The 26,342-nt window shown below is 40.5% G+C and overlaps 1 protein-coding gene across 2 annotated transcripts; it reads left to right on the forward strand.

The window, feature by feature from the left end:
• The first annotated feature begins 5,979 nt into the window (after nt 1-5,979).
• Nucleotides 5,980-25,491, forward strand: tspan4b (tetraspanin 4b). Of its 2 annotated transcripts, none has more exons than XM_021307633.2 (8): nt 5,980-6,301; nt 10,921-10,990; nt 13,920-14,111; nt 14,295-14,369; nt 20,063-20,158; nt 21,198-21,311; nt 22,166-22,249; nt 24,224-25,491. In XM_021307633.2, the coding sequence occupies exons 2-8, from the start codon at nt 10,922-10,924 to the stop codon at nt 24,290-24,292; spliced, it is 699 nt and encodes a 232-aa protein (XP_021163308.1). In that variant the 5' UTR covers nt 5,980-6,301; nt 10,921; the 3' UTR covers nt 24,293-25,491. The 2 variants fall into 2 exon arrangements, with proteins under 2 accessions (XP_021163308.1, XP_012736461.1); XM_012881007.3 differs by having other exon boundaries at nt 22,169-22,249.
• The last annotated feature ends 851 nt before the right edge of the window (nt 25,492-26,342 follow it).

A 26,342-nucleotide genomic window follows, 5' to 3' on the forward strand; every position in this document is an offset into this window, starting at 1 on the left:
CTTAAGGTAATCAGGGCAAATCTCATCCTCCCCCAGGGCCTTGCCACCAAGGAGCCTTTAACCACCTCAGTGACCTCAGCACCAGAGATGGGAAAACCTGACCCGGAGTCCCCAGGCTCTGCTTCCTCAATGGAAGACGTGGGATTAAGGAGGTCTTCGAAGTATTCCGCCCACCAACACATGATGTCCCGAGTCGAGGTCAGCAACACAACAACCCCCACCTCCCTTGGAACATGTTCAGAGCTGACCCAGAGGTGGGAGTTAAAGCTCTGTTTCACGGGGGACTCTGCCAGACGTTCCCAGTAAACCCTCAAAATACGTTTGGGCCTACCAGGTCTGACCAGCTTCCTCCCCCACCGTCGGAGCCAACTCACCACCAGGTAGGTGTCGGTGGAGAGCTCTGCCCCTCTCTTCACTCAAGTTTCCAAGACATGCGGCAGCAGGTCAGATAAAACAACAACAAAGTCGATCATTGAACTACGGCCTAGGGTGTCCTGGTGCCAAGAGCACATATGGACACCCTTATGCTTGAACATGGTGTTTGTTATGGACAATCCATGATGAGCACAAAAGTCCAACAACAGAACACCACTCAAGTTCAGATCAGGTGGGCCATTCCTCCCAATCACGCCCCTTCTGGTCTCGATGTCATTGCCCATGTGAGCGTTGAAGTCCCCCAGAAGACCCACGTCCGGGCGAGGGAACACTACATCCATTTATTGTATTCATCATCAGGGGGCTTTGGGCTGCTCTTTATCTGGTCCCTCACCTAGGACCTGTCTGACTTGGGTGACCCTACAAGGGGCATAAAGCCCCTGACAGCATAGCTCCTAGGGTCATTTTGACACTCAAACCTGGCTCGAGGCTGCCTTGACGGCAGCCTCAAACCTGGCTCGAGGCTGCCTTGACGGCAGCAAGGTGTTAATTTTAAACAACCTTGACGTCAGTGACGGTACTTTGTCTGTTGGAGGCGTTGTCCAGGTCTGGCACGGTGACCGTGAAAAAGCTGGTGGAGGTGGCCAGACCGTACATCGACAACATCCAGGCAGTGGGTTCGCTGCTGTGGGTCCGGTCTGCCAGGCTGATACAGCGCTTCCTCGACCGGCTGAAGGAGAGGATGACAGCTGAGGAAAGACATCTCCTGCAGCTGCATTCAGCAGGAAAATGTGAGCCTGACCCGACAGGCCCGTTCCCAGATGTTCACATGGGTCCTGATTTTGCAGAGGACAGTGGTCCTCTGCTATGTAAAATGGCCCCCAAGATGATCTTGTGCAGCACGAGCCCAAAGGTGCTGTACAAGATCAACATGAAAGTAATGAATAAACAGACCTTGAGAGACAGACCTGTCAGCGTGTGGGGAGACAAGCTCAGAGGACAGAGGCCCCAATGGAGGACTCTTTACAAGCCTCTGGTGAGGAAGCGGACTGGTGACCTTCAGTCTTTAGATTAGAATTTTTAGCCTTTTTGCCGTGGTTTTTACCAGTGCTGTTTTTATTAACGGTATGCATTACAGTAGACCCACTAAGGCAAAATTTCCAATTAAAATGTTTTAATTGCAGAAGCAAAGCTATCTACATATCTCGAAGAGACAAGTTTCAGGCTAGACCTCATCTTGATCTTGTGGTTCCGCTGCCATCATTCCACCTGCCTTTCCACTCTCTGCCATTCGCTGGCCCTTTCACCCACCTGTTGTCACATTAACAGCAGAAGGAAAGCTCCTTCCTCACCCTCATTACGGTCAGATCATATAAGGTTCACTGTTAAAATACTCCTGTCTCTCTTCTGCAGAACTGAGTGATCCAGGGCCAGGACCAGTTACTGATCTGTCCTATTCCACCTTCAATAAACTCTTTAACTTACCTTCTGTGTCCTTGATTGTTGCCTTTTCAGAGCCAATTAACTAGCATTATGACAGAAAGAACAGACCAACCTGAGGCAGAGCTATGGAGCATTTTTTTCCCATCAAGTGCTTTTCTATGGAGCTAGAACAGTCTCAATATTTACAAATACACACATGTGATTCATATATGCACAGGACAAGGTACACGCACAGGAAAAGATACACACACGCACAAGAAATTCACACACACACACACAGGACAGGATACACACACACAAACACAAGATTTGCACATGCACAGGACAATTAACACAAGCACAAAAGATCCACACACACACAGGACAAGATCCACACATGCACAGGACAATTCACACAAGCACACAAGATTTGCACAGCACAAGATTCACCAAAGATTCGTCTGTTTGTAGCCTGACAGGTGTGACTGATCAATCAGGGCTACACTGGAGGAAGAAGGAGCCAGAAAATGTTCAGGGTGCAGCAGGCAAAACTGCACCCTGACATCCTTTGAGACAACGCGTTTAAAAGATGGGCTGTGGCAATAATTTAATCAGGCAGCTATTATGAAACCATTTCTTTCTCTTTTTTTTTCCCCACTAAGAATTCCCAAGTTGTTTTAGGTCATCTTTGGTTGGTTACGCACAACTCTAATAACAACTGGAGGGAGTCCCATATTGAAGCTTGGCGCTCCAATTGCAAGTTTTCCTGTCTCCAATCCGCTGTTCCCCATTCTGCTCCTAGCTCTGTTCCTCCCGAGGTTTTCCCCGATCTGTCACACCGGATTACCATGATCTGCAACCAGTCTTTAGTAAAAACTAAGCCTTAACCCTACCTCCCCACCGCCCTTATGATGGGGCCACTGACCTCCTTCCAGGAGCTCCTCTACCCTCTGGGTACCTGTATAAACTATCTAGGTCTGAGCAAGCTGCCATTGCCATTGCAAGCTGGCATCATCAGGTCATCATCCTCTCCTGTTGGGGCCGGGGGTTTTTTGTTGAAAAGTAAGATAAGACACTCGGGCCCTGCATTGATAATCTAGGTCTGAATCAGATTACAGTTAAGACTGAGTATTCTCTTCCCATTTTGGCCTCTGCCTTTGATTCTTTCCACAGCGTGAAGGTATTTAGCAAACTCAACCTTTGGTGTGAAGGCGATGAATGGAAGACGGTCTTCAAGAACCCTATTGGCCACTCAAAATGGCCAATAGGTCCTATGAGATTTCATCAATGCATTTGTATTTTTCTACTTAGATGACATCATGTTTTTTCCGTACGATCTTAAATAACACAAGCAACATGTCCACCTTGTGCTGTAACATCTCCTAGACTATTAGCTCTTTGTCAAGGTGGAAAAATGTGAGTTCAATTACATTTCAGAGTGGGCAGGTGAAGACTGATCCTGGCAAAGTCGAAGCAGTCCTAGAGAGACCTGTCTCAGCCTCCATAAAACAGTTGTTAAATGGTTTCTGGGTTTTGCCAATCTTCATCGGGTCTTCATTAAGAATTTCAGCCCTGTCACCTCTCCTCTCACACATCTTACATCCACCAAAAAGCCCTTTTCTTGGACGCTTGATGCCAACCAAGCCTTCCTCCCTTTGAAGGAGAGGTTCTCAATGGCCCCTATCAAGCTCACTTTGGAGGCTGGTGCCTCAGAGACAGGGGTGGGTGCTGTCCTTTCCCAGATATCTCCCTCTGATGGAAACCTCCACCCTTCTATTACAGATGTTTCACACCTCCCGAAAGGAATTATGATGTGGGTGATTGGGAACTTCTAGGCATTAAGTTTGTCCTAGAGAACTGGTTGGCACTGGTTGGAAGGTACTAAGTTACCCATAATCATCTGGACTGATCACAAGAACCTCTCGTACCTTCAATACGCCAAACACCATAATCTCCACTGGTGACGGTGGTCACTTTTTCACCCGGTATCATTTTACTATAACTTACTACCCTGGTTCCAAGAATGTAAAACCAGATGCATTATCCAGACAGTTGTCCTCTGAGGAACACACCCTTGCTTCAGAGACCATTATTCCTCAATCTTGCATTGCCAGTGTAGTTGGTGACAGATTTGGCTCAAAAATATCACTGTGATCAACACGTTAACAATTCCTGGCCAGAAATCGCTGTCATTCTTGGAAGACAGAAAGAGGCTTTAAAATGTTTGAAACACCAATGTTTTCTACTTCTTCATGTAGTGGGGTATAGTACAACACTTGCCTCTAATAGTCTGGAAGAATAGGGCTACTTCAGAGGAAAAGCCGCATGGAGCATAAATGCTGCAGACGTGTCCGCACATCTGATTTCCGTGTGGAGCGTACCTGTGACAATCACAAAGCAAGCTTTACTGAGTGGATTTGTAGATCAGGCCAGGAGAGTAATGAGTCGGTGCACAGAGGGCTGTAGCTGACAGTCTGAGTGATGGCTTGTGTAAAGTTTCTTGGTTAGTCGTTGCTGGTGGAACACATGGTTCAGCAGGAGAGCAAGGAGAGTCTTTTTCCATACTGGAGCGGAGGCTAAACGGAAATTCCAGGAATTGAATTGAATAAATGGCTTCGGTGGCTTACTTGGATCCTCTCGAGAATGCAGGAACAGAGCTGAAGCAAAGTGAAGATCCAACAGCCAATCAAAAGGTTCCTACAAGGGAGAAGCATGGATGAGTCATGGGAATAATACTTGGTGTAAAGGCACATTTTAGAGACAGGCTCTTGGTCAGGTTACCACTCTTGGTAAGCAAATGCTCTGACACCTTCCAACTGACTCCTGCTCCCATTAATGCTCTTGTTAATTGCAGATGATTAGGTATACCTGTTGCTGCAGCCTGCCAGCTGCACCTTGCTGGTAGAAAGAGTGAATCAACACAATGCCACCACACAACTTTGTACACATAGTTTAATCTTAAGTACTGTGTTTTTACTGGAGGTGGGGAAAATACAAAGGCTTTAAAACCTCACCAGTCTGTGTTAATCTATATAATGTGTTTCCCTTAGTGTATTGAGTTACTGAGATGAATTAACTTTTCAGTAACATTCTAATTTATTGAATATGACCCAAATTGACCTTTTTGACCTACGTGCAAAACATTGTGTCCCAGCTAATGACTCTGAAAAACATCCCATGGTGTGGAAACATGGTGGTGACAGTAGATGGATGAAGTTAAATATAGGTCAATCCTGGAAGAAAGCTAGTTAGGGGTGGAAGACCATATTCCAGCAGGACTGTGATCCTAAATTTGATTTTTAATTGTGAAAAATCCTGTATTTTCTCTTACTTCAAAAACAACGAACCACTTTGTCCTGGTCTATCACAAAAAAAACATTATTAAAAAACATTGATATTTGTGATGTAACATGACAAAATGTGTTAATACATTTTCATGTCTCTGTATGTTTTTCCATGGAGCTTGGTCTATGCAGAGTTTAAATCACAGGAATCCTGCAAGAAAGCACAGCAACTCTAACCAGTGTGCCAATATGTGAATTATGGAGAACAGTAGCTGAGTGAGACATAGCATCATCTTGACACATGTCATACTTTAAACTAACTTGTTCAAAATCTGACCCCAGAGTCATCTTTCCAATTGAATATTATTAGATTTGCTTTACATTAAACCGGTGATACTGCCCCCATGGATTTGGTTATTCCTTCTCCCACTACATGAAGCAAGCGTCTCAGTTATTATCAGAATCTAACCAGTAGCAGTACACTAAAATTCAATAAAGCTGCATTTAAATTAATCAACAACAAAATGTGTTCAGACAAAATAAAAAGTTAAAGTTGTGAAAGGAATAGTAATAAGTGGCTCAAAAACCTAGGATCCTATAAACACAACCATTTTATTTGAGCGTGATCAGCAATATTAGGGCATGATCCATTGTTTAGCCAGGAAGTACGCCAGCCTGTAAGTTCCATAGCATCAGAATGTACTTGAACTTCTGCTGTATGCTGAGTCATATCACTGAAATGGAGGAAACAGGAGGCTGACTTTAGATTTCTGGAACAAAGAAGAAAAAACTGTGATTTGAAAGACATGCTAAGAACTAGAATCTGCTGCCCAAGGAGGGACCAGTAGTGTGAAAAAACAGGAGGGGGAGGGATCCTGAAGGGGACGGGCAACAACACACATCTGGAAAACATTGAGGAGAGAGACAGTGTGGACGAGCGTGGGACTGACAAAGGCAGAATTCTGTGAGAAGAAAGGCATTAAACATAGGTGGAATTCTTCAAGATAGAAATTATGTTTACATTTCAAGCCTGTGGAAAAACGAGTTAAGCTGTAAAAAGAACGCGTTTAAGTTCACTCAGGAAGGAGGAAAAACTGATTCAGGGGCCTGGCCTGTTCAGAGACCAATTCTAGGACATTTGCCAACCTAACAAAGCATTAAGGGAGTTTGGCTTTAAGCGGAGTGTGACAAGAACTGAAAGAAATAAAAGTCATCTTCAGGTAAAGTTTAACTTCAGATTTTACTCCACTTTTATTAATCACTATCATCCAAGCTAAGGATTTTAAATGTATTCCCAATGAAGCAATTGCATGCTCAATTAACACTTGCTGTTTAATTTTTGTTTCTTATATTTATAAGATCCGAGTACTGATCATCTCAGATGTTTAACATATTGTGGGCTCCCAAATTAAGCTATATAGCACAAACTCAGTAGGTTATGGTTACAGGACCTCTGGTGAGGTCTGTTACAAAGATATTAGCAGCTGGTGGCGCAGTGAAGGTTGCAATGGGGTCATTCCCCAAATACTCAATCACATTGGTAAGAGGGGGTGTTGAGGCTACGACTAAACTCCGAGGTCATTGTAGTGTTTCTTAAACTAGATGGCAATGCCCATATGAAGGCCAGAAGTTGTTTGCATCAGTGTATTATGTCAGGGACTTTTTTAATCCTATAACAAGTTACAGTAAAAGATTTACTTTGATAAATAGTAGATAGCATATCTCTTATCATGGAGATCAAAAGGTTTCAGGCACAACTTCACTGACTCATAAGGTACATGGTGCAAGTATAAAGATCTGATGAAGTGAAGACTCCAGAAATACTGAGAAACAACTTTATTTGATGACTGACATGGTGTACCTGTGGGCTTCATCAGGCCACAAGGACAAAATTCCCAAACAAACTGAGTGGTGTAGTATATGCAATTCAGTACAGTGAGGAATTCCAGACCTCCATTTTGGAGAACGTAAACTTCTCTACAGACATATGGCTCAACACAGGAGAGCCAGCTCCTCTGGACAAGACTCAGTTGTCCACCTACACCTCCTGCATAAGGGACACTCTGTTGAGACCCAAAATATTCATAATTTGGACGGAGAAGATAGATGGTTTGAGAGAGGGTTTAAGGCAGCAATTTACATTAAATGAGACAAATCAACTCTAAATTAGGCCTCAGATTCCAGCTTTCAAAAACATACAATTCACCCCGTTTTCATGTGACCATACATCTCTCAGATAGCCAGGCTAACAATTGCAATAACAATGCCCTACTCTTAGGTGAGTCTAGTCTGCATATGAATTTAGATCTGCAGAATTACACATCCAAAACAGCCTAAAAGCTTGGAACTTCTCCCTTATTTGCTTTGAATTGAAAAAGCCCTTAAGATGAAGAGTGAAATGTGTCCGTCTACAAGAGCTGAAGCCCTGTTGTTCCGTTATTTTCACTTATTTGGGATTTACCATGCTCTGCATGACTAAGAATCTTTACCAGCATTTCACTGAATCATTGGATGTTCTGCTGGAAGGTAAACCTCCACCCCAGCCTTTAAAAGCTTCTAAATACAGGGTTGTTCCATATTTGGCTTGACCCATTTCCCCATCAATCTGACCCATGTACCTGAAGAACAGCCTCCCCACAACATGACAGTGTAAACACTATACTTTACAGTGAAAAGGGAGTCTTCAGAATGATGTCCTGGGGTAGTTTTTGTCCATACATTTGCTGTATCCCCGATGGCTTGTAGTCCATACTGGAGTCCTTTTAACAATTGCTTTGTTCTTACTACTCTTCCATAATCATCTGATTTATGGAGAGCATAGCTATGCTAGTATTCTCAGGAGATACTCCCACCTTAGTTGTAGATCTCTGCAGATCCTCTAGAGTCACCATGGACCTCTTGGCTGCTTGACCTGTCAGTTTAGGTGGACACCCATGTCTTGCTAGCTCAGCAGTTGGTCCATTCTCTGTTCATGTTCAGATGATGGATTGATAAGAGTTCAGGGAGATCTTCAAAGCTTGGGCTATTGTTGTAGAACCTAACCCTGCTTCAAATAGGACCAGAACCTTCTCCCTGACATGTCTGCTGGGTTCCTTGGTCTACACAAAGCAATGTGTTCTCTAAACCTCTGCATCCAGAAACAGTAGGATTGAATTAGACACCAGGTGTCTATCAATATGGTGACAACAGAAAGCTATTTATAACTATGGAATTTATTTAGAGTTTCAGAATTAAACGGGCTGAATAAAGATGCCCAACACACTTTTCAGAATTTTATTTGCAAAAAATGGAAAATCATGTAGCATATGAAAAAGCATAGGGTGAGGAATACCTAAATAAAAACAAATATAATCTGTATTACGACATTTGAAAAGAAATACTGAAAGAAAATGTTAGTTTAAATTTGTCTTTATTTTATTTATCAGATTAGGTATACTGCAGTCAGTTGTCCTGGTTCTTTCTTGTGAAGTGGTGTTGATAAAAATCATAAGCACTCATCACTGGCGCCATTTTGGATTTTCCTGTTTATGACCCAGATTTGAAGTCTCAAACCTACTCCAACTATGTTTCATATGGTATACTAAACTTACAGGATGTTATTCTGGCTTTCCAATCTCTGTGTCAAAAGAAATTTTAAAGTATGGGTTTTGTTTTGTTGGAGAAATGATCTGTGCCTGAGGAAGATGCTGTAAGCCATAGTAGACATGGGAAATGCCTTCAGCAGTATAATTAGGGCTATTGAGCTGGGGAGGGAGCTTCCTTCCTTTCAGCAGTTAGACTTCCTGTGTAGGGTGGCTGGAAGGACAATTCAGATTAGACTTCCAGTGTAAACGTGCTCTTGCACACAAATACATCATTACATATGTATACTCAATGTTTAAAGTTAAACAAGAATTCCAAAATATCTTCTATGCATTTTCTGTTTAAGGGTCATTAGATGATGGAGTGATGGTCAGGGGAATTTAAAGGGACTTTTTACCCAGAACTGTGTTGTGGTTTTGCAAAGAGAAATATACTAATAAAAATGTGCGTTTTTCACCTGAGGTACTATTATTCTGTTATCGCCCTATTTATTTATATAGCAAAAATTCACAACACATTATCTCAAGGCAATTTACAAAGTCAGATTCAATCAGATCATACAGACAGATTGTAAGGCTTGTACGCAGAGAACATGATATTCGAGCAAGGGTATGTTTACTTAAAAGTTTATTGTCTGGAGGGAAGGTGGTGGCTGACAAGACAGGAAATGGTTGTAACGGCAGATGATACATAGATGGCATGAGTAGACCAGGTGAAGAATGATTGAACCAGGCTGACCAGGAGAAAATGGCAGAAATCAGATAAGTGAGCTGGAGTGAGCTGGAGTGAGCTGGAGTGAGCTGGAGTGAGCAGTCCAAGGGGCTTGGCAGAATCTGTAGTCAAAGACAGTCCGGGTCATGACCAGAGCGAATCAGCTGATGAGTTCCCAACAAGGTTAGAGCAAGCATAAATCCAAACAGTTACCAAAAAAAAGCTTTCAAGGCATACAAAACTCTAGGTGATAACTTTTTTAGGTATTTTTCTGAGTCCTGGCTGGCAATGAAGAGCAAAAAGAGCCCAACAGATTTTAACAGGCCCAAATCATGACATAGACTGGTCAAAATGTTTCATATTTAAGGATACCCAGCAGATTGTATTGTTGACAAGCTGCATTCACTCCTCCTTAAAGACTGTAAAGCCACAGTGGACCGTTGTCTGCATTATAAATGGCTTTGCAGCAATCCTTCATACTGAGCATATATGAAGCAATTGTGCAGAACAAAACTCCCCTTTAACAGGAAGGAAAAACCTCCAGCAGAACCAGGCTCAGTGTGAACGGCCATCTCCAATGACTGACTGGTGGTTAGAGAAGACAGAGCAGAGACACAAAAAAGCACAGAAGCACACATTGCTCCAAGAATCTTTTGTTATATAGGGTAATGGAAGATGATCTACCCCACCCCCACCCATACCCCGAATGGGGTCACAGCTAACAGAATGCCAGACCAGGTGTAGCTACTATGAAGAGGAAAAAAGACAGAGAGAACCTACAGTTAAAAGTTGAAATGACAATTTAAGCAAAATCACTCAGAGTGAGAGGAATAGATATTGATGTCCTCCAGTAGCCTAAGCCTATAGCAGCATAACCACAGAAATAGCTCAGGGTAACAAGCCACTATTTTTTGTTTGCCTATAATCTTAGTCAAAAAGGAAAGTTTTAAAGTGTCTTAAAAGTAGACAGGGTGTGTACCTCACAGACTAAAAGTGGGAGTTGGTTACACAGTGGAGGAGCCTGATAACTAAAGGCTCTCTCTCCCATTCTACTTTTAGAGACTCTAGGAACCACCAGTAGACAGCAAAGTGCTGTTTGGAGCACTCGGAGCAATCAGATCTCTGATGGATGACGGAGCTTAAGAGCTTTATATGCGAGAAGGAGAATTTAAAATTATATTCTGGATTTGACAGGAACCCAATGAAGGGAAGCTAAAATAGGAGAAATGCATGGACTAGTTTTTCAGTGTCATTTATATTTCATCCTCCATCTCCCTCCATCTAAGAAGGACAAGTCGAAAAGCATTGGTCTGTTAAAGTCGGCTCCTTAACTTCCAAGTGTTGAAGTTTTCATCTATCAGTTCATTGACCCTCTTCGTGCACTTCAGAAGTCGGTGAAGCTGTGCCAGAAACTTTTGGATCTCTTTAAAATTGTGCTAAACAGGCCACAACAGATACAATGCTTTATGACCCTTGAAGAGCACATAGTACAGTGAAACTGTTTAAGTTGAGGTCTTCTGCTCTTATCTGTCCCCCTTTCTTGCAGGATGTCTGTTTCTCGGAGGTGCTTGTGCTGCGTTAAATATTTGATGTTTGTCTTCAATCTTATCTTCTGGGTAAGTACTTTCACCAGACACAAGCTGCCAGTCCTATTTTTATATTTTCTACAGAAAAAGTTACAATAATAATATCACTAAACGTTAGAGTAGCATCTGGGCTCTGTGTCGATTATTGTTTCTGAAATGTTTTGTATTGACTCTTAAAAGACTGCCTTGGTAATGATCAGAGGCAGGGGACCCAGAATTCAACCAGAACAGCAGAGGTTCAGATCAGGTTCTTTATTAACAAAAATCAAAAAACAGGGGAAAAAAGCCAAAAAAAAACATCAAACCAAAAGACAGCAGAAAAACAAACATTCCAGCAGGGCAGGTTAAAAACAGGAACAGGCAGAACAGACAGGATCGCTCAGGTTTCTGGAGACAACAGGGTCAAAAATCCAAAAGCAAAACATACACTGAAAATCGCAGGCGAAGACTCACCCATAAACTTAACAAGACGACCTGACACTGATGTCTGGTCTTATCAGTTTATATGGAGGTGGAAACAGGTGAAACCGGTGAGAGGTGATTGCAGGAGGGGTGGAGTAAGGCAGGTGTGCAGAGTAAGTAATTAGACCAGACATCAGTGCTGAGGCTCAAAACAAGAACAGATCAGAAACCAAACCTAAAACAATAACTGCAAAAGAAACCTCAAAACAGAGAAAACAAAACCGTGGCTGATCGCAAGTAAAACTTATTACATAAACAGAATACAAGTACAAAATCAACCCAAAACCACCCTATGGCACAAACCAAACTAAAATAGAACTCAATTCAATTAAATTTCAATTCAATTTTATTTATATAGCGCCAAATCATGAAACATGTCATCTCAAGGCACTTTACAATGTCAAGTTCAATCATATTATACAGATTGGGTCAGATTATACAGATTGGTCAAAAATGTCCTATATAAGGAAACCAGTTGATTGCATCAAAGTCCCGACAAGCAGCATTCACTCCTGGAGAAGCGTAGAGCCACAGGGAGAGTCATCTGCATTGTACATGGCTTTGCTGCAATCCCTCATACTGAGCAAGCATGAAGCGTCAGTGGGAAGAAAAACTCCCCATTGACGGTAAGGAAAACCTCCGGCAGAACCGGGCTCAGTATGAACGGTCATCTGCCTCGACCGACTGGGGGTTACAGAAGACAGAGCAGAGACACAACAAGAGAGACAAAAAAGCGCAGAAGCACACATTGATCCAGTAATCTGTTCTACATTAGATGGTAGTAGCGGGTGAGCCGTCTTCTCTGGATGATGTTACAGTTAACAGAACGCCAGACCAGGTGTACCTACTATGAAGATAAAAGAGAGAAAACAGAAAGTTAAAGCAGAAATGACAACACAATGCATAACTGAAGAACAGTAGAACTCTATAGAGTGAGAAAATTAGACCCTGATGTCATCCAGTAGCCTAAGTCTATAGCAGCATAACTATAGAGGTAGCTCAGAGTAACATGAGCCACTCTAGTTATAAGTTTTGTCAAAAAGGAAAATCTTAAGATTAGTCTTAAAAGTAGACAGGGTGTCTGCCTCACGGACCAAAACTGGGAGTTGGTTCCACAGGAGAGGAGCCTGATAGCTAAAGGATCTGCCTCCCATTCTAGTTTTAGAAACTCTAGGAACCACCAGCAGACCTGCAGTCTGAGAGCGAAGTGCTCTGTTAGGAACATACGGGGTAATCAGAGCTCTGATATATGATGGAGCTTGATTATTAAGGGCTTTATATGTTAGAAGGAGAATTTTAAATTCTATTCTTGATTTAACAGGAAGCCAATGAAGGGAAGCTAAAATTGGAGAAATATGATCCCTCTTGTTGATTTTCATCAGAACTCTTGCTGCAGCATTTTGGATCAGCTGAAGACTTTGAACTGCATTTTGTGGACTTCCTGATAGTAAAGAATTACAATAGTCCAGCCTTGAAGTAACAAATGCATGGACTAGTTTTTCAGCATCACCCCTGGACAGAATGTTTCTAATTTTGGCAATATTCCAGAGGTGAAAAAAGGAAACTCTGGAAACCTGTTTAATATGGGATTTAAATGACATGTCTTGGTCAAAAACAACACCAAGACTTTTTACTTTATTACCAGAGGCCAAGTTAATGCCACCCAGATTAAGTGATTGATTAAGAACTTTATTTTTTGAGGACTCTGGCCCAAAGATTACAACTTCGGTCTTGTCAGAATTTAGATGCAGGAAATTTAAAGTCATCCAGCTTTTGATGTCTTCAAGACATGACTGCAGTCAAAGTAATTGATTGGATTCATCAGAATTTATGGATAAATATAGCTGAGTATCATCAGCATAACAGTGGAAATTAATCCCATGCTGTCTGATAATTTTGCCAATGGGAAGCATATATATAGTAAAGAGAATTGGTCCAAGGACTGAACCCTGTGGTACTCCACAAGTGACCCTAGAGTTTGAGGAAGATTTATTATTAACATGAACAAACTGGAATCTGTCTGACAGATAAGATTTAAACCAGCCTAATGCTTTTCCCTTAATCCCTACAGTATGCTCAAGTCTTTGTAGGAGAATATTGTGATCAACTGTATCAAACGCAGCACTGAGATCTAACAGGACAAGTATAGACACAAGTTCATTATCTGAGGCCATGAGAATATCATTAGTGACCTTCACCAGAGCTGTTTCAGTGCAATGATGAGCTCTGAAGCCTGACTGAAACTCCTCAAGTAGGTCATTACTTTGTAAATGTTCACAAAGTTGATTAGCAACTACTTTCTCAAGAATTTTAGATAAGAAAAGAAGATTAGATATAGGTCTGTAATTTACTAACTCATCTTGATCAAGAGAAGGTTTCTTAAGTAAAGGTTTAATAACAGCTACTTTAAAAACTCAAAACTATGACAGCCTTATCAAACCCTTATTTTTCCTTTCGGGGGTTTTAATCCTGCTCTGACTTTATATTTCCTTTTCAGCTTGGAGGATGTGGCTTATTCGGCGTCGGGGTCTGGCTTTCCTTCAAACAGGCAGAGTTTTCCTCTCTGCCCTTGTCCTTCCCATCACTTTCAGCTGCCAATGTGTTGCTGGTTGCTGGTGGTATCACGATGGTCACAGGATTCCTGGGTTGCCTCGGAGCTCTAAAGGAGCAGCGCTGTCTTTTGTTCACTGTAAGAATATGATGTCATACGGTTATATAAAAACTTTTTTTATCCAGAGAAAATTTGGGGATCATTATTACAAAAAAGGTTACTAAATAACAGGAGATAGAGTCACCGTGTTACACTTGAAATTCTCATTCTAACCTTTGAAAGGCACATGTCATTCTTCAGCTGATCTTCTCTGTTTTGCAGTTCTTTGTAATCCTGGTGATTCTGATCCTGACAGAGATCACCTTGGTGCTGATTTTATATTACCTCCATGACCAGGTGAGCTCACTGTCCACACAGTCTCTGATCTGCACCAAACAGGAGAAAAACAACAATTTCAAACAAATAAACAGAATAATACAATTTACTCAACCCATAATGTGGATATAAAGACAAATAAACATCTAAGCAGCTGGGCTGAGAGCATGGTACCTCTTGGTTTTAACTCCATAAGTGCTACAAAGATAACTGGGAAGAGCTGACATACCTGCTCAGCCATCTATATAGTTTTTATTTTGTGCTTTAATTATATACTTCATTCTATTAAACTTTGACTCATTTTGTCACAGTTAGATTTCCCTGATTTTTTTTTTTATTATTGTTTTGATGTGTTTTATGGTCTGAGGGGACAGGCTTTGGTATCAGACTTCAAATTGCTCCTTCCCCACAATGACAAGGACATGCTTTTTAAGGCAAACAAAAAGTTTAAGTAGCATATACAACTACCCTCACAGGAACTGCAGAAATGTTTTTAAATGCACCTTTCTCCAGCTATTCAGATTTTTAACCCAACCAGAACATTATTCTTGAAGATATAATTTTACTGGGGCCCTCAAGAAAGCTACATTGATCAAGCTCCATTGCAAAGCCCTCTTCCTCTTGGACAGAAGAGGTGATCTGTGACCAGAGGAGAGCACTTTGTGTTGACCCCTCCCTACTCAACCTCACCCGAATCCCTCAAACCACTTATCTATCCCTGGTGATGACATGACAGAGCGACTGACAAATGCTTCAAAATCTCCACAATCACAAAGGAGTGTTAATGTTGGCCTCTCCCTCAACTTGTTACTTCCCTTTGTCAAACTGTGCCAGCACTGATTCCAGTCTTACTCAGGACATCGGTGTTATTCTGTGTTACCAAGGTGCCAGCTGATGTGAGAATTTCTCCTCGCCCACTGTGGTGCATCCATGTGGCTCAATGGCCATAAGCATAATCAGGCTTTACACATTTTCCTTCTGCATTTTCTGTGCTTTGTTCAAAGCTTTTATTTCTCTAAGTTGTGCCAATGCATATTGTGAAATAAGACCATTTATAACCACAGTAAAAAAAAAATCATTCAGTCATTGTTTGCTTGGACAACAGGAGATAAGGCCACATTTCAAGTACCTCCTTTGCAACAGCATCCATCTGTGAATAACTCCAGGTCTGGATCTGGGAGTAGTTCTGTGTCCACGTCACTTCTCAGCTTGATCTGTTGTGATGTTGGTTCTTTACAGTCGTGAAGGCTTCACAGGCTGATCAGACTCTTGTTGCATCCTAGCGGCCAAGTTTGTTGGTTTAGTGACCTAAGTGATGTGTGGTTTTAGCGGGACATCTGCAATTTATTTGCTTTCTTTGTGCCGATGTGAATGCTTGAGGACTCAGAAATGGTCTCACACCATAGATGGTGTTTTTTTTTTCCATGTCGTGGCACATTACCATGTGTGCACTTTTTTGGATGGCCTTTGACAGTGCTGCTAAGTATTTTGCAGCCTGTGTGTCCTATTTCAACATTGTCTAGTTTACTGCTGAGGTACTTTAATACTTTTCTCTATCCCTCTTTTTTCTGAAAAAGAGCAATGGAAACCATTGCTTCACAAACATCCAGATGAAATTGAAGATTGTAGTCTGGGGTAGAGACAGTAGCAGCAGTGGCAAGGGCCTGTTTTGTTTTCGTAACAGCTTCCTCTGCTTCATTTGTCCAGTGGAGTGTTATTTGTAAGTTTCTGCCCCCAACTCTTGTAACGATGTCTCTCATCAGTTTAATAATAAGTGAAATCTCTGGGACATGATTTCTGTTGTATCCGGTAAGTCCAAGAAAGTCTAATATTTCTTGCACCGTTTCAAGTTCGGGATTACACAGAATGGCATTTCTGTGTGAGGGTGTGGCTGTGGAGATAACTCTTCCTAGGAAAGTAACAGAGGTTCTGCAAACATGTAGTATTTCTCACTTTATCTTGTAGCCTTTTTCTGCTAATAGAGACAGCATCAAGTGAGTGCTTTGCTGTCAGGCCTCTGCAATTGGTGCAGCTAGGATGAGGTCATCCACATATTGGAGGAGGGTGACATTGTTAGGTAACTGTAGTTCTGACAGATGTTTCAGGACATGATTGAAGACGCCAGGAAGTATATTGCCACCCCTGATATGTGAAGACAAAAATGTGTTGACAGTCTGGATGCTGTAGGAAACAAAAGAATATTGCACGGCCAGAGTGCCCCATGACTTCTTCCCAGAATTTTCTGATTTATTTGTTTTCTTTCAGTTCAATATCAGACTGCTTTTAAAATGGCTAAACTGACACTGGGGAAGAGAGCCTTCTAGATCAGCTTCCAATTCGCCGTGCTTGACCCATCTGTCCCACACCTTGTCAGCCCTCTTTTTAACTTTCTGCATATCTTTTGAGCCAGCACACTTCAAAACTCCACTCTATACCCATTCTTTCAGTTCTGTCTAGTTCTGTTTTTGGCACATTTCTTATGTCCTTCGATCATTTTCACTCCCTCTTTTACAGTTGCAACCAATAGCCAAAACCTTTGGAAGAAAAAGGAAAAAGAAATACACCAAAATTCAATAAAGTAAATTGTCCTTATTTAGAATAAAGAAGACTCAAAGCAAAATATAAAAACCTTAGAAATTTAGAGGAAGTCATAATAAAACTCATGAACTATGCTTTACCCAGAAAGGGGTCTATGAGAACCTTAGAAGTAAGGAAAAGAGATAAAATAATACTCATAAAAACCTCAGAAATACGAAAGAGAGAAAAATAGGAAACCAGGCTTTAGCGAAAGAAAAAGGTCTAGGAGAGTCAACATTATGATAATAAAAGAAATTCAAACAATTAGATTCCTTTCAATGAAACTAGAAATGAAAGAAATACATGAGGCTAAAGGAATCATCTAAGCCCTGAAGGTGGGATATAGCCAGCCCCAGAGCCTGCCTACATCCTGCAGTTTCCGTCTCCCCCCTCTGGCCTCTGGTCAAGGACATCTCATCCGGTCTTGTCTACTTCGGTTCTTGTTGTTTTATGCCTAAATTCTCTCCTTATTGTAGCTGCATCTTCTCTTAACCGTCATTAAAACAGTATGTATCTGTAGTGAGCAACTCTCCCATTTTACTGGATTCACCTCCATTATGTTATCACTAAAAACTCTGTGTTTCTGTAAAACTTAATTTTCTCAACATAGGACTGTAGTGAGACCTGCTATAATGTACAGTTTGGGGACAGTGATTCTGTGTAAAACACAGGTGGAGTTGTAGAGGCTGAGATGGACTGGATTAGAGATGAGCAACTCAGGGGAACAGCTAAAGTTGGGCAGTTTGGAGAGAGAGTTATAGAGGCAAGGTTCAAATGGTTTGGACAAGTTTTGACAAAAGATAATACAATGGAAAGAGGATGTTGGAGATGGAGCTGCTGGACAGGAAATAAAGAAAAAGACCCTAGAGAAGGTTCATGGATTCAACAACCATTGTTGAATTGTACAACATGTTACACCAGCCATCTCATGGAGGATGTATTGTGCAATTAAAAGCTTGTAAGTTATTTAACACTTAATCAAATAACCCTCAGTCAGTCAGGTATTATCCTGTGAATATATCAGTCCAGTTTGCTTTGAGATTAGGACAATATATTAAAGAGGGATTCAAACTCTAGATTCTCTAACAGCAATCTAAAAACAACTCCGCACATATAAATGATAATATGGACCGTAACAAGTGACAACTTTTCTTCAAGTAGAAGAATTTATTAATAGAAATAATTAAATTTCAACTCAAACATATTCCATTCAACTTCTTTACTAGGCTATTTAATTCAATCCACTTTATTTATATAGCACAATTTTAACAAGCATAAGGTTTACAAAGTGCTGTACAACAAAAATAAAACTCGCTAAATATATAACACAATAAAAAGACAACAAAAAATGAAGTAGACAATAGAAAGATAAAAGCAGTGAAATAAAAGGCTAATGAAACATTACCAAAACTACTAAGCAAAATCAAGCTAAAAAGCAAAATCAAGGTCAAAGAAACTAAGGACTATGTACACACAAAAAGAATAAAAATTACAAATAAAAATGATTGAAAACCATAACCATAGCATGATTGAATAATTTCTTAGAATGCACCAAGAGAACCAAAGTTCATCTTAAAGAATTTGGAATGGGAAATTCCAAATTCCAGAAGAAAACAATGGAGAGGTTTTCTCCACAATTAACCGTGTTCATGCATTCATCCATCCATCCATCCATCCATCCATCTATCCATCCATCCATCTTCTTCCGCTTATCCGGGCTCGGGTCGTGGGGGTAGCAGCTTCAGTAGGGAGGCCCAGAGGTCCCTCTCCCCAGCCACTTGGGCCAGCTCCTCCGGGGCAGGGGACATAGTCCCTCCAGCGTGTCCTGGGTCTTCCTCTGGGCCTCCTCCCAGTGGGACATGCCCGGAACACCTCACCAGGGAGACGTCTAGGAGGCATCCTGACCAGATGCCCGAGCCACCTCAACTGGCTCCTCTCGACGTGGAGGAGCAGCGGCTCTACTCTGAGTCCTCCCCAGATTAGCCGTGTTCAGAGCAGTCAAATGCCTTTTCTTGATTTAATACAATAAAGACTGTTTTTAGACCCAGTGAACCAAAGACCTCCAAAACATCCCTAATTAGGTAGATGTTGCTCACAGCTGTTTCATAGCTTCGCTCAGACAAGTCGCTAGGGGTTTGGAAAGGATTTTGTAATTGGTGCACAGGAGAGACAAAGGGCGCCAGTTCCTAATGTCCTACAGATTTCCTTTTTTTGCCAGTAGAATAATTGCCATCCTGCGGCCCGAAAGCGAAGGTGAACCAGTGGCCAGACGTTCTGCTAGGATGTTCCAGTAGGCTTTATAAAAATCTACAGTGAGCCCATCATTGACAGGAGCCTTCTGGCCCTGCACACTTCTATTAAAAACATTCATGAAAAAAACGTTACGGGCTCAAGGCTCTGTTTTGGGCCCACAATAGTTGTAGCTATCTATTCATTGACTGGGACAGATTATTGATATATACCATAATGTCCATATGCTTCACAAAGTGTTTTGCGCTTCACCCAATCACACTCAGTAACGCACACACATTCACGAACCAATATGCACTACTTCGTCATGCTCATTGGAAGAAGGGAAAATAAGTAAAGCACTCTCAGAGAACTGCTGATATTGATTCAATAGGAATTCATCAATTGGAAAGGCCCTGTCAAAGTTCAGACCTACAAGAAAATTAATGTTCACAGAGGTCATCCATTTAATCTGACTGTGCTTTAGCATGATGGTGAAAGCAACATTTGCATTTAGATTTATGTTGCCTGAATATATATCAAAGGTTTATGTGTGAAAATGTTTGAAAACATTGTCCTTCTCACAATTATGCACAACTTGGTGAACTATGAAGTTGTACATCTTCGTGAAAATGTTGAAGGGGTGTGAATACTTTTTCAAGTCAGTCATCAATGACTGATGATTGATTGTCAAGGAAACTCTAACTTGCTTTGTTAATTTAATTCACAATTTAACTAGTAAGAGAACGGAATATAAAAAAATATAACAACACAAAGTGTGAATGGCTGTGTGAGTATAGCTAGACCAATACAGTAATCTGTTCTGCAATACATTTTCCTAAACTATCTTGCAATAAATTAGTGAGTTATTGTCTGAATAAGTAACTATTCATCTTTCTTTATCGTAGGTGGAGTTACATGCCAAGGGTGATTTAAAGGATGGTATGAAGAAATACAATTCAGAACGCGAACTGCAAAAATCCTGGGACAATGTGCAGAAAATGGTATGAATGCTACATGAATCATTGAAAACTATGCATGCTAAGTTTTTCAGGTTATCACTGATATTGAAGCATCTGTAGGTGCATTTAGCTTTCTGACTTTAGGGGAGTGGTCGAGTAGTGGTTAAAGAGCAGGGGTGCTTCCATTCTGGGGAGACAGCAAGGTTCCTGGTTCAATTCCCACAGACTGCCACTCTGGGTCCCTGAGTAGGGGTCCCTTAGCCCCAGAATGCTCCCTAAGCACAGTGGCAGCTTACTGCTTCCTAAGATATGGGTTAAATGCAGAGGACACATTTCGTTTGAAAGCATGTTCCAATGACAATAAAGATTATTATTATCATTGATAACTTTAAAGCACCAACATGTAGCTTTTAGTCACTAGGGGCTCTATACCTGTAACTTCTGGTTTTGGTGCCCCTGAAGGTAACTGGCAATACTGCACTGTTAAAAAATTAAACAATCTCCCTCCATGTTTTGGAATCTGATAGCAGACCACTTTGGACCAGCAAACTGAGAAGTCATGGAGTTACATGTAAAAACTAGGCCACATTCACCCCTCTAGACTAAATCCTACATCAGAGAACCAAAAATATGTCAGAGCAGGTAAGTGTCATATCTGTTTTTGTTTGTTGTACAGCAGTCTAAGCTCAGACTCCTGTAACCTAATATGGGTCATGTGACCAAGAGCGCCAATCTACGTCACATGACCTATTCAGCAATGGATCTGACCCTCTCAAGTTACATAGGCAAGGTTTTGAGAAGGGCAGACCACACAAAGTATTGATACATGCCAAGTGTTGTATATTGACCTGAAAAATTATTTTATATATCTCAAATTATGCTAATACTTGGGTAACAACTTACACTGTGCTACCTTAAAATTTGTATGCTTGAAAACTTTTTTAAAGATAATTATGGCCAGCCGTGGTGAGGATTTGATGACCACAGAAATTGATTTATTACCTAACAGGGGAAAAAAAACATATATGCTGAATTTGTGTATAGCTGCAGAATGGAATCTTCTTTTTGTTTCTGTGTACAGTTCAAATGCTGTGGAGTGAACAACAAAACAGACTGGTATGAAGTGCTGAACGGAACCCTGCCCTTATCCTGCTGCATTGGAGCAGAGAAGGAGACGTGTAAAGTATGGAATGAGGTTGGTCTGTCACTCAGTCTATGGAAAACCTTAGGAACAACAGGATGGGGTGACATTTCAATTCCCAAAGCACATTTTTGGGTTGGTACTCTGTAATGGACACTAAATGTTTTCCAGATGCATGAGTTCATCTGAGTGCCACAAATATTTGCCAGCAATAACCATGCACAGGACAAGATTAGATGCAGAGTTGCTGAGACTGCAGTTATTTAGAGTCAAACCAGAATTGCCTTAATTTAACCAGAGTGCAGATTTGTCTCACTGGTGGTGAAGGTTACAAGTTTACAATCTGTAGAGATTAGGAAGCTGTTCCTGAACAGTACAGGGTCTTATTATAGCCTTCTTGCCCAAAGCCATCAGCCCCTAAAACAACTGTTTGAAGAAACCTGTATAATATGAGCTACAACATTCACTGTTCTTTTGGAGTTATTAACGTATTTTTAAATGTAATGTGTTTAGATAGTGTACCTTCTTGATATATACTGTTAAAAGTACCCGGGCCTTTTTTTGGATATAAACTCACTAACAAATAAATCAATATTAAACTAGATACATCTTCCTTCTGCGGTAGTGTTGTCTAGGTAAGTTGATCAAGAGATGGGTCACACACAACTTATTATAATTTTTTAATTACCAAAGCTGTACAGGCAACCTTTGTTGTTTTATACTATTACCATTTTTCTGAAGAAAAAAAATAATGTTTTCACTGAAATGGAAAACCATTGTAAATTGTTTCTAAGAAGAGCTCCTCTTCTTCGTCCATTTGCTGACACCATTCTTCTACATCTGATGAACACCTTTGCTGTATTACTCATCAGAATCTCTCCTACATTTTTTTGTGGGATTGTCTGCAGCAGGGGTGCTATGAGAGGGCAAAAACCCTGCTGGGAAAACACATCCACCCCATCCCCGTTGGTGTGTGCATCGGTATTGTACAGGTACTTTGTCTCTTACATGTATTAATTGCTTTTCATTTGAACAACTCAGTTTTACACCTTGTATCAGTACAATTCAACTTAATTCAGTTGTATTTATATACAGCACAAAACAGCACTCGGTTATCCAAGAATCCTTTCTATGTTATGTGGTAATGGAAGATGATCTGCCCCCCACCTCACCCCCGGATGGTGTCACAGCTAACACAATGCCAAATCAGGTGTACCTACTATGAAGAAAAAAAAAATAACAGAGAAAACATAAGGTTAAAAGTTTGAATAATAAATAATGCAAATTGTAGAACAGTCGGAGAATCAGCAGAGTGAGAAAAATAGGTCTTAATATCCTCCAGCAGCCTAGGCCTATAGCAGCATAACTACAGAGATAGCTCAGGGTAACCTAAGCCAGTCTAACTTTGTAAAAAGAAAAAATGTTTTAAGCCCAGTCTTAAAAGTAGACAGATGTCTGCCTCACTGTTAGGAACATACGGGGTAATCAGATCTTTGATACGTAATGGAGCTTGATTATTAAAGGTTTTATACGTGAGAAGGTGAGTTTTAAATTCTATTTTTGATTTAACAGGAAGCCAATGAAGGGAAGCTAAAATATGAGAAGAATTTAATAATTGAATCTCTGTTAACCCAAGCAAAACTTAACATCAGCAGACAAAGATTTACATACTGTGGTCCACTGTTATTTAATTTCAAATTCATATTTCTAGCAGAAAAGTGTATAATATTTTTCCCTGTGTCTGATTTTAATCATTTGAATCATTTATTTAGGAAAACATTTTCCACTTACAAGTTAGGAAAACCACCTAGAGCAGTCCCTGAAATCAAACTTGTGACTTGGGAAAAAACTCACACTATAAGAAGGATTTTATGAATGTTAGTTTGAAACATTTTAGTTTAAAAATGTAAAAATTCTAACAACATTTGGTAACACCCAATCACACACTGACGGTGGCAAGCTACATCGTAGCCACAGCTGCCCTGGGGCAGTCTGACGGAAGTGAGGCTGCCAGACAATTGGTGCCACCGGGTCCTTTGACCACCGACGGCAGGCAAAGCAGGTTAAGTGTCTTGCCCAAGAATACAATGATTAACCTAGGAAAACCTAGATGCCCAAAATACTCTTAATGATTAGAATATTTAGAATGGAACTAATTTATCTGTGCTGGATTTTAAAAATAGATTGATATCTAAATATGTGAGTAACCTGTCTTTATTACGATCAATAGAACAATCAGAAATCCTCTGCAGTAACCCAACCCTGGCTTACTGCAGAGGAGAAAGGCAGGATGACTCCAGGACATGGTCCAGAAATCAACAGCCTGATAGATGTCTGACAAGGGCAAGGACAGGCAGGGAAATTCAAAAGACATGCACAAGGTCTATAACGTTTTAATCAGGTATGAACCACTAGATATCTACTCATCAAAAGCTTTCAATAACCTGCCACTGTCTGTCTGCGGACTTATAAAGGACAGGAAACGGGCAGGTGAGCTGAGCTGGGTTCCTGTAGAGAGGCAGCCTTGCAGGTGTGCTGAATTATGCTGATTACAGAGAGCAGGGATGGTGAGGCAGAATGCTGACAGCAGACAGGTCAGAATCATGACAGTCAGAAGTGACACTGAAATTATTTCCGCTCAGAAATTTTGATGAAAATTTACCTGAATAAAACATATGCAAGTATTTACGCCACATGTTTTATTTGTTTGTTTGTTTTTCAGTTTTGTGTAATGCACAATTTCTATTTGAGAGCATATTCCCTTTATTGTTTGAGTGCTTCAAAAGCAGAGCTGTGACCAACACCAATTTGCAAGTTCTTCTTCTGAACATGGTCAAGCTGGGTGTGATGCCATTCATAAATCTGAGTTCTGACTTCTAAAGCAACTGTAACATGGAATCAGTTTCAGTGAATGGCAAAATAATGAACAAGTGCTCTGTGACCCATTTGACCCTTTCTCCTGACAGATTTTGGCCATGGTGTTCTCCATGCAGATGTACTGTCAAATTCTTCATGCTGAGAAGAATTTGGACTAACAGCGGGGTACCATGCGTTGACTGGGCATAAACTTCAAGGGGGAAACCTCCAGAGGCTTCTACGTTGCTGAAGGACACTTAAAATCTTAAGATTTCTTTACGGGGTCTAGGACATGGCCCAGAAATCATAAAGCTTGTGACAGGGTCCCAACAATTCCAATTTGACTTTTGCTGTTAATGGATATGTTCAGTTACTACAAGGATGTAGATTGGTCCAAATTTGTTTGTTTTTTTTGTCTTTAAATGCATCAACTTGAACACATTTGTATGTATTTTATTATTATCCAGTAAATATGTAATTAAATACAAATTTGACTAGTCAGCATGTTTATTGTATACATAAACAATGCCTTTAAAATGCTGCTTAATTACATTTGATTGCCGCGTTACATTCTTCTTTTTATATGCAAATCCCGAATTAAGGGTGCTGTAGTTTGTACGATGCAAAGTTTTAGCTGGAGGGAAAACCCACTGTCTTTGAATTCTCTGCTGATTCTGTGTCCCGTTACTCAGTCCCCGCTGTCTCGTGCTGAATAATCAAATTTCCTCACATAAGCATTCATGAATGACTATCAACTGTGCCTTCTGTTCTACTCATCTCAAATAGCTGAATGCAATATCATTCTGCAGTGTTTTCAGATTATTTGCTGGTTAAGATGTTTTGAAGCAAAGACTATGTTTCCAACTGTTTCACAGGGTAAACTAGTTCTGCAGCCTTTCTGTCAGGTTCAAACTGAAATTACATGATTGTAAATGTTGCATTTGTTCATATTATTGTGGTCAGTTTCTATAAATTATATTCCTTCATAAAAAATGTGTTAAGATTATCATGCAGTATCTCCTTTAATTTTGTCACATCATTAAGGGTAAATTTAAACTTTTCATTTAAATTAAGTGACACACAGTTTGTTAAAGCAAATTAGGAGGAGACATCTTTAAACATTGGGTCTATGGTGTTGCTTAACTAGAATCTGTGTGTGTCTGAATGACACATGGAGTATATTTTTTTTCGATGTTTGAATAGGCAGACAAGTGAATGTTTTCAATTAAAAAAATGTTGATGTTGAAATTATGTGTATAACTAGTTTGTTTTTCAATGTCAGAGCATAGCTGGTCAAAGGACTCTAAAAGAAAAAAAATTAATCAAATAAAAACTTGTTATATCATCACATTAAAGTAAATAAAACTATACAATCATCGGTTTGTGTTCCTTTTTTAAAAATGCCAAGATCTACAACATCCAACATATGTACAATACTCTCAATGGCCACTTTATTAGGTATGCCTGTTACTACTTTAGTAAGTAAGTTTATTACGCCTGCCCACTACTTACTAACCTAAATAGCACATGTTATGACATTCACTACTCCAAACATCAGTGTGGTGAAGACAACATTTTAAAGTTCAAACTGATCATCAGAATGAAGAAGAAAGGGCCTTAAGTGACTTTGAACATGGCATGGTTGTTGATGCCAGACAGACTGGTCTGAGGATTTTAGAAACTGTTGATCTATTGGGATTTTCACACAAAATCATAAAAAAGGGAAATGTGGGGAAAAATGCCGTGCTAATATCGGAGGTAAAATAATGGATAATAATAGTCTAAACAACCATCCATCACAGCCAAGGTCTGAAAGCAAGAAAAATATAACTTTGAAGCAGATGGGCCACAGCAGGTGCCTTTATTGCCAACTAAGGACAGGAGATTTTGGCTATAATTGGCACATGGTCACCAACAATTGACAAAAACTGATTGTAAAAACGTCCCCTGTTCCAGTGAGTCTTGATTGCAGCTGTGAAATTAAGATCATAACAGGGGCATAGGGTAGGATAGATAAAAAAAAAAAAAGCAGCGCTAATATCTGCCCCTCATGCTCCTCTGCAAGGTTCTCCATGGCTCTCCATTTCTCATTCTCGTGTCCTCTACCAGAGGCCTGGGAGCTTGAGGATTTTTCTTCTTTTTTTTCCCCAGTGTCCTGTCTAGCAATATGGCTATAGGAATTGATGTCTCAATGCCAGATAGAGCGCGACAGATTTTGCTTTTACAAGT

This window comes from Fundulus heteroclitus, chromosome 16 (assembly GCF_011125445.2).
Source record: "Fundulus heteroclitus isolate FHET01 chromosome 16, MU-UCD_Fhet_4.1, whole genome shotgun sequence".
NCBI classification, from domain to species: domain Eukaryota; kingdom Metazoa; phylum Chordata; class Actinopteri; order Cyprinodontiformes; family Fundulidae; genus Fundulus; species Fundulus heteroclitus.

Bases quoted from the DNA above. Each gene is read 5' to 3' on its own strand.
- tspan4b (XM_021307633.2), top strand. From the start codon at position 10,922: ATGTCTGTTTCTCGGAGGTGCTTGTGCTGCGTTAAATATTTGATGTTT. The intron at 14,112-14,294 runs GTAAGAATATGA...TCTGTTTTGCAG, and splicing joins AGCGCTGTCTTTTGTTCACT to TTCTTTGTAATCCTGGTGAT. The intron at 21,312-22,165 runs GTTGGTCTGTCA...GATTGTCTGCAG, and splicing joins CGTGTAAAGTATGGAATGAG to CAGGGGTGCTATGAGAGGGC.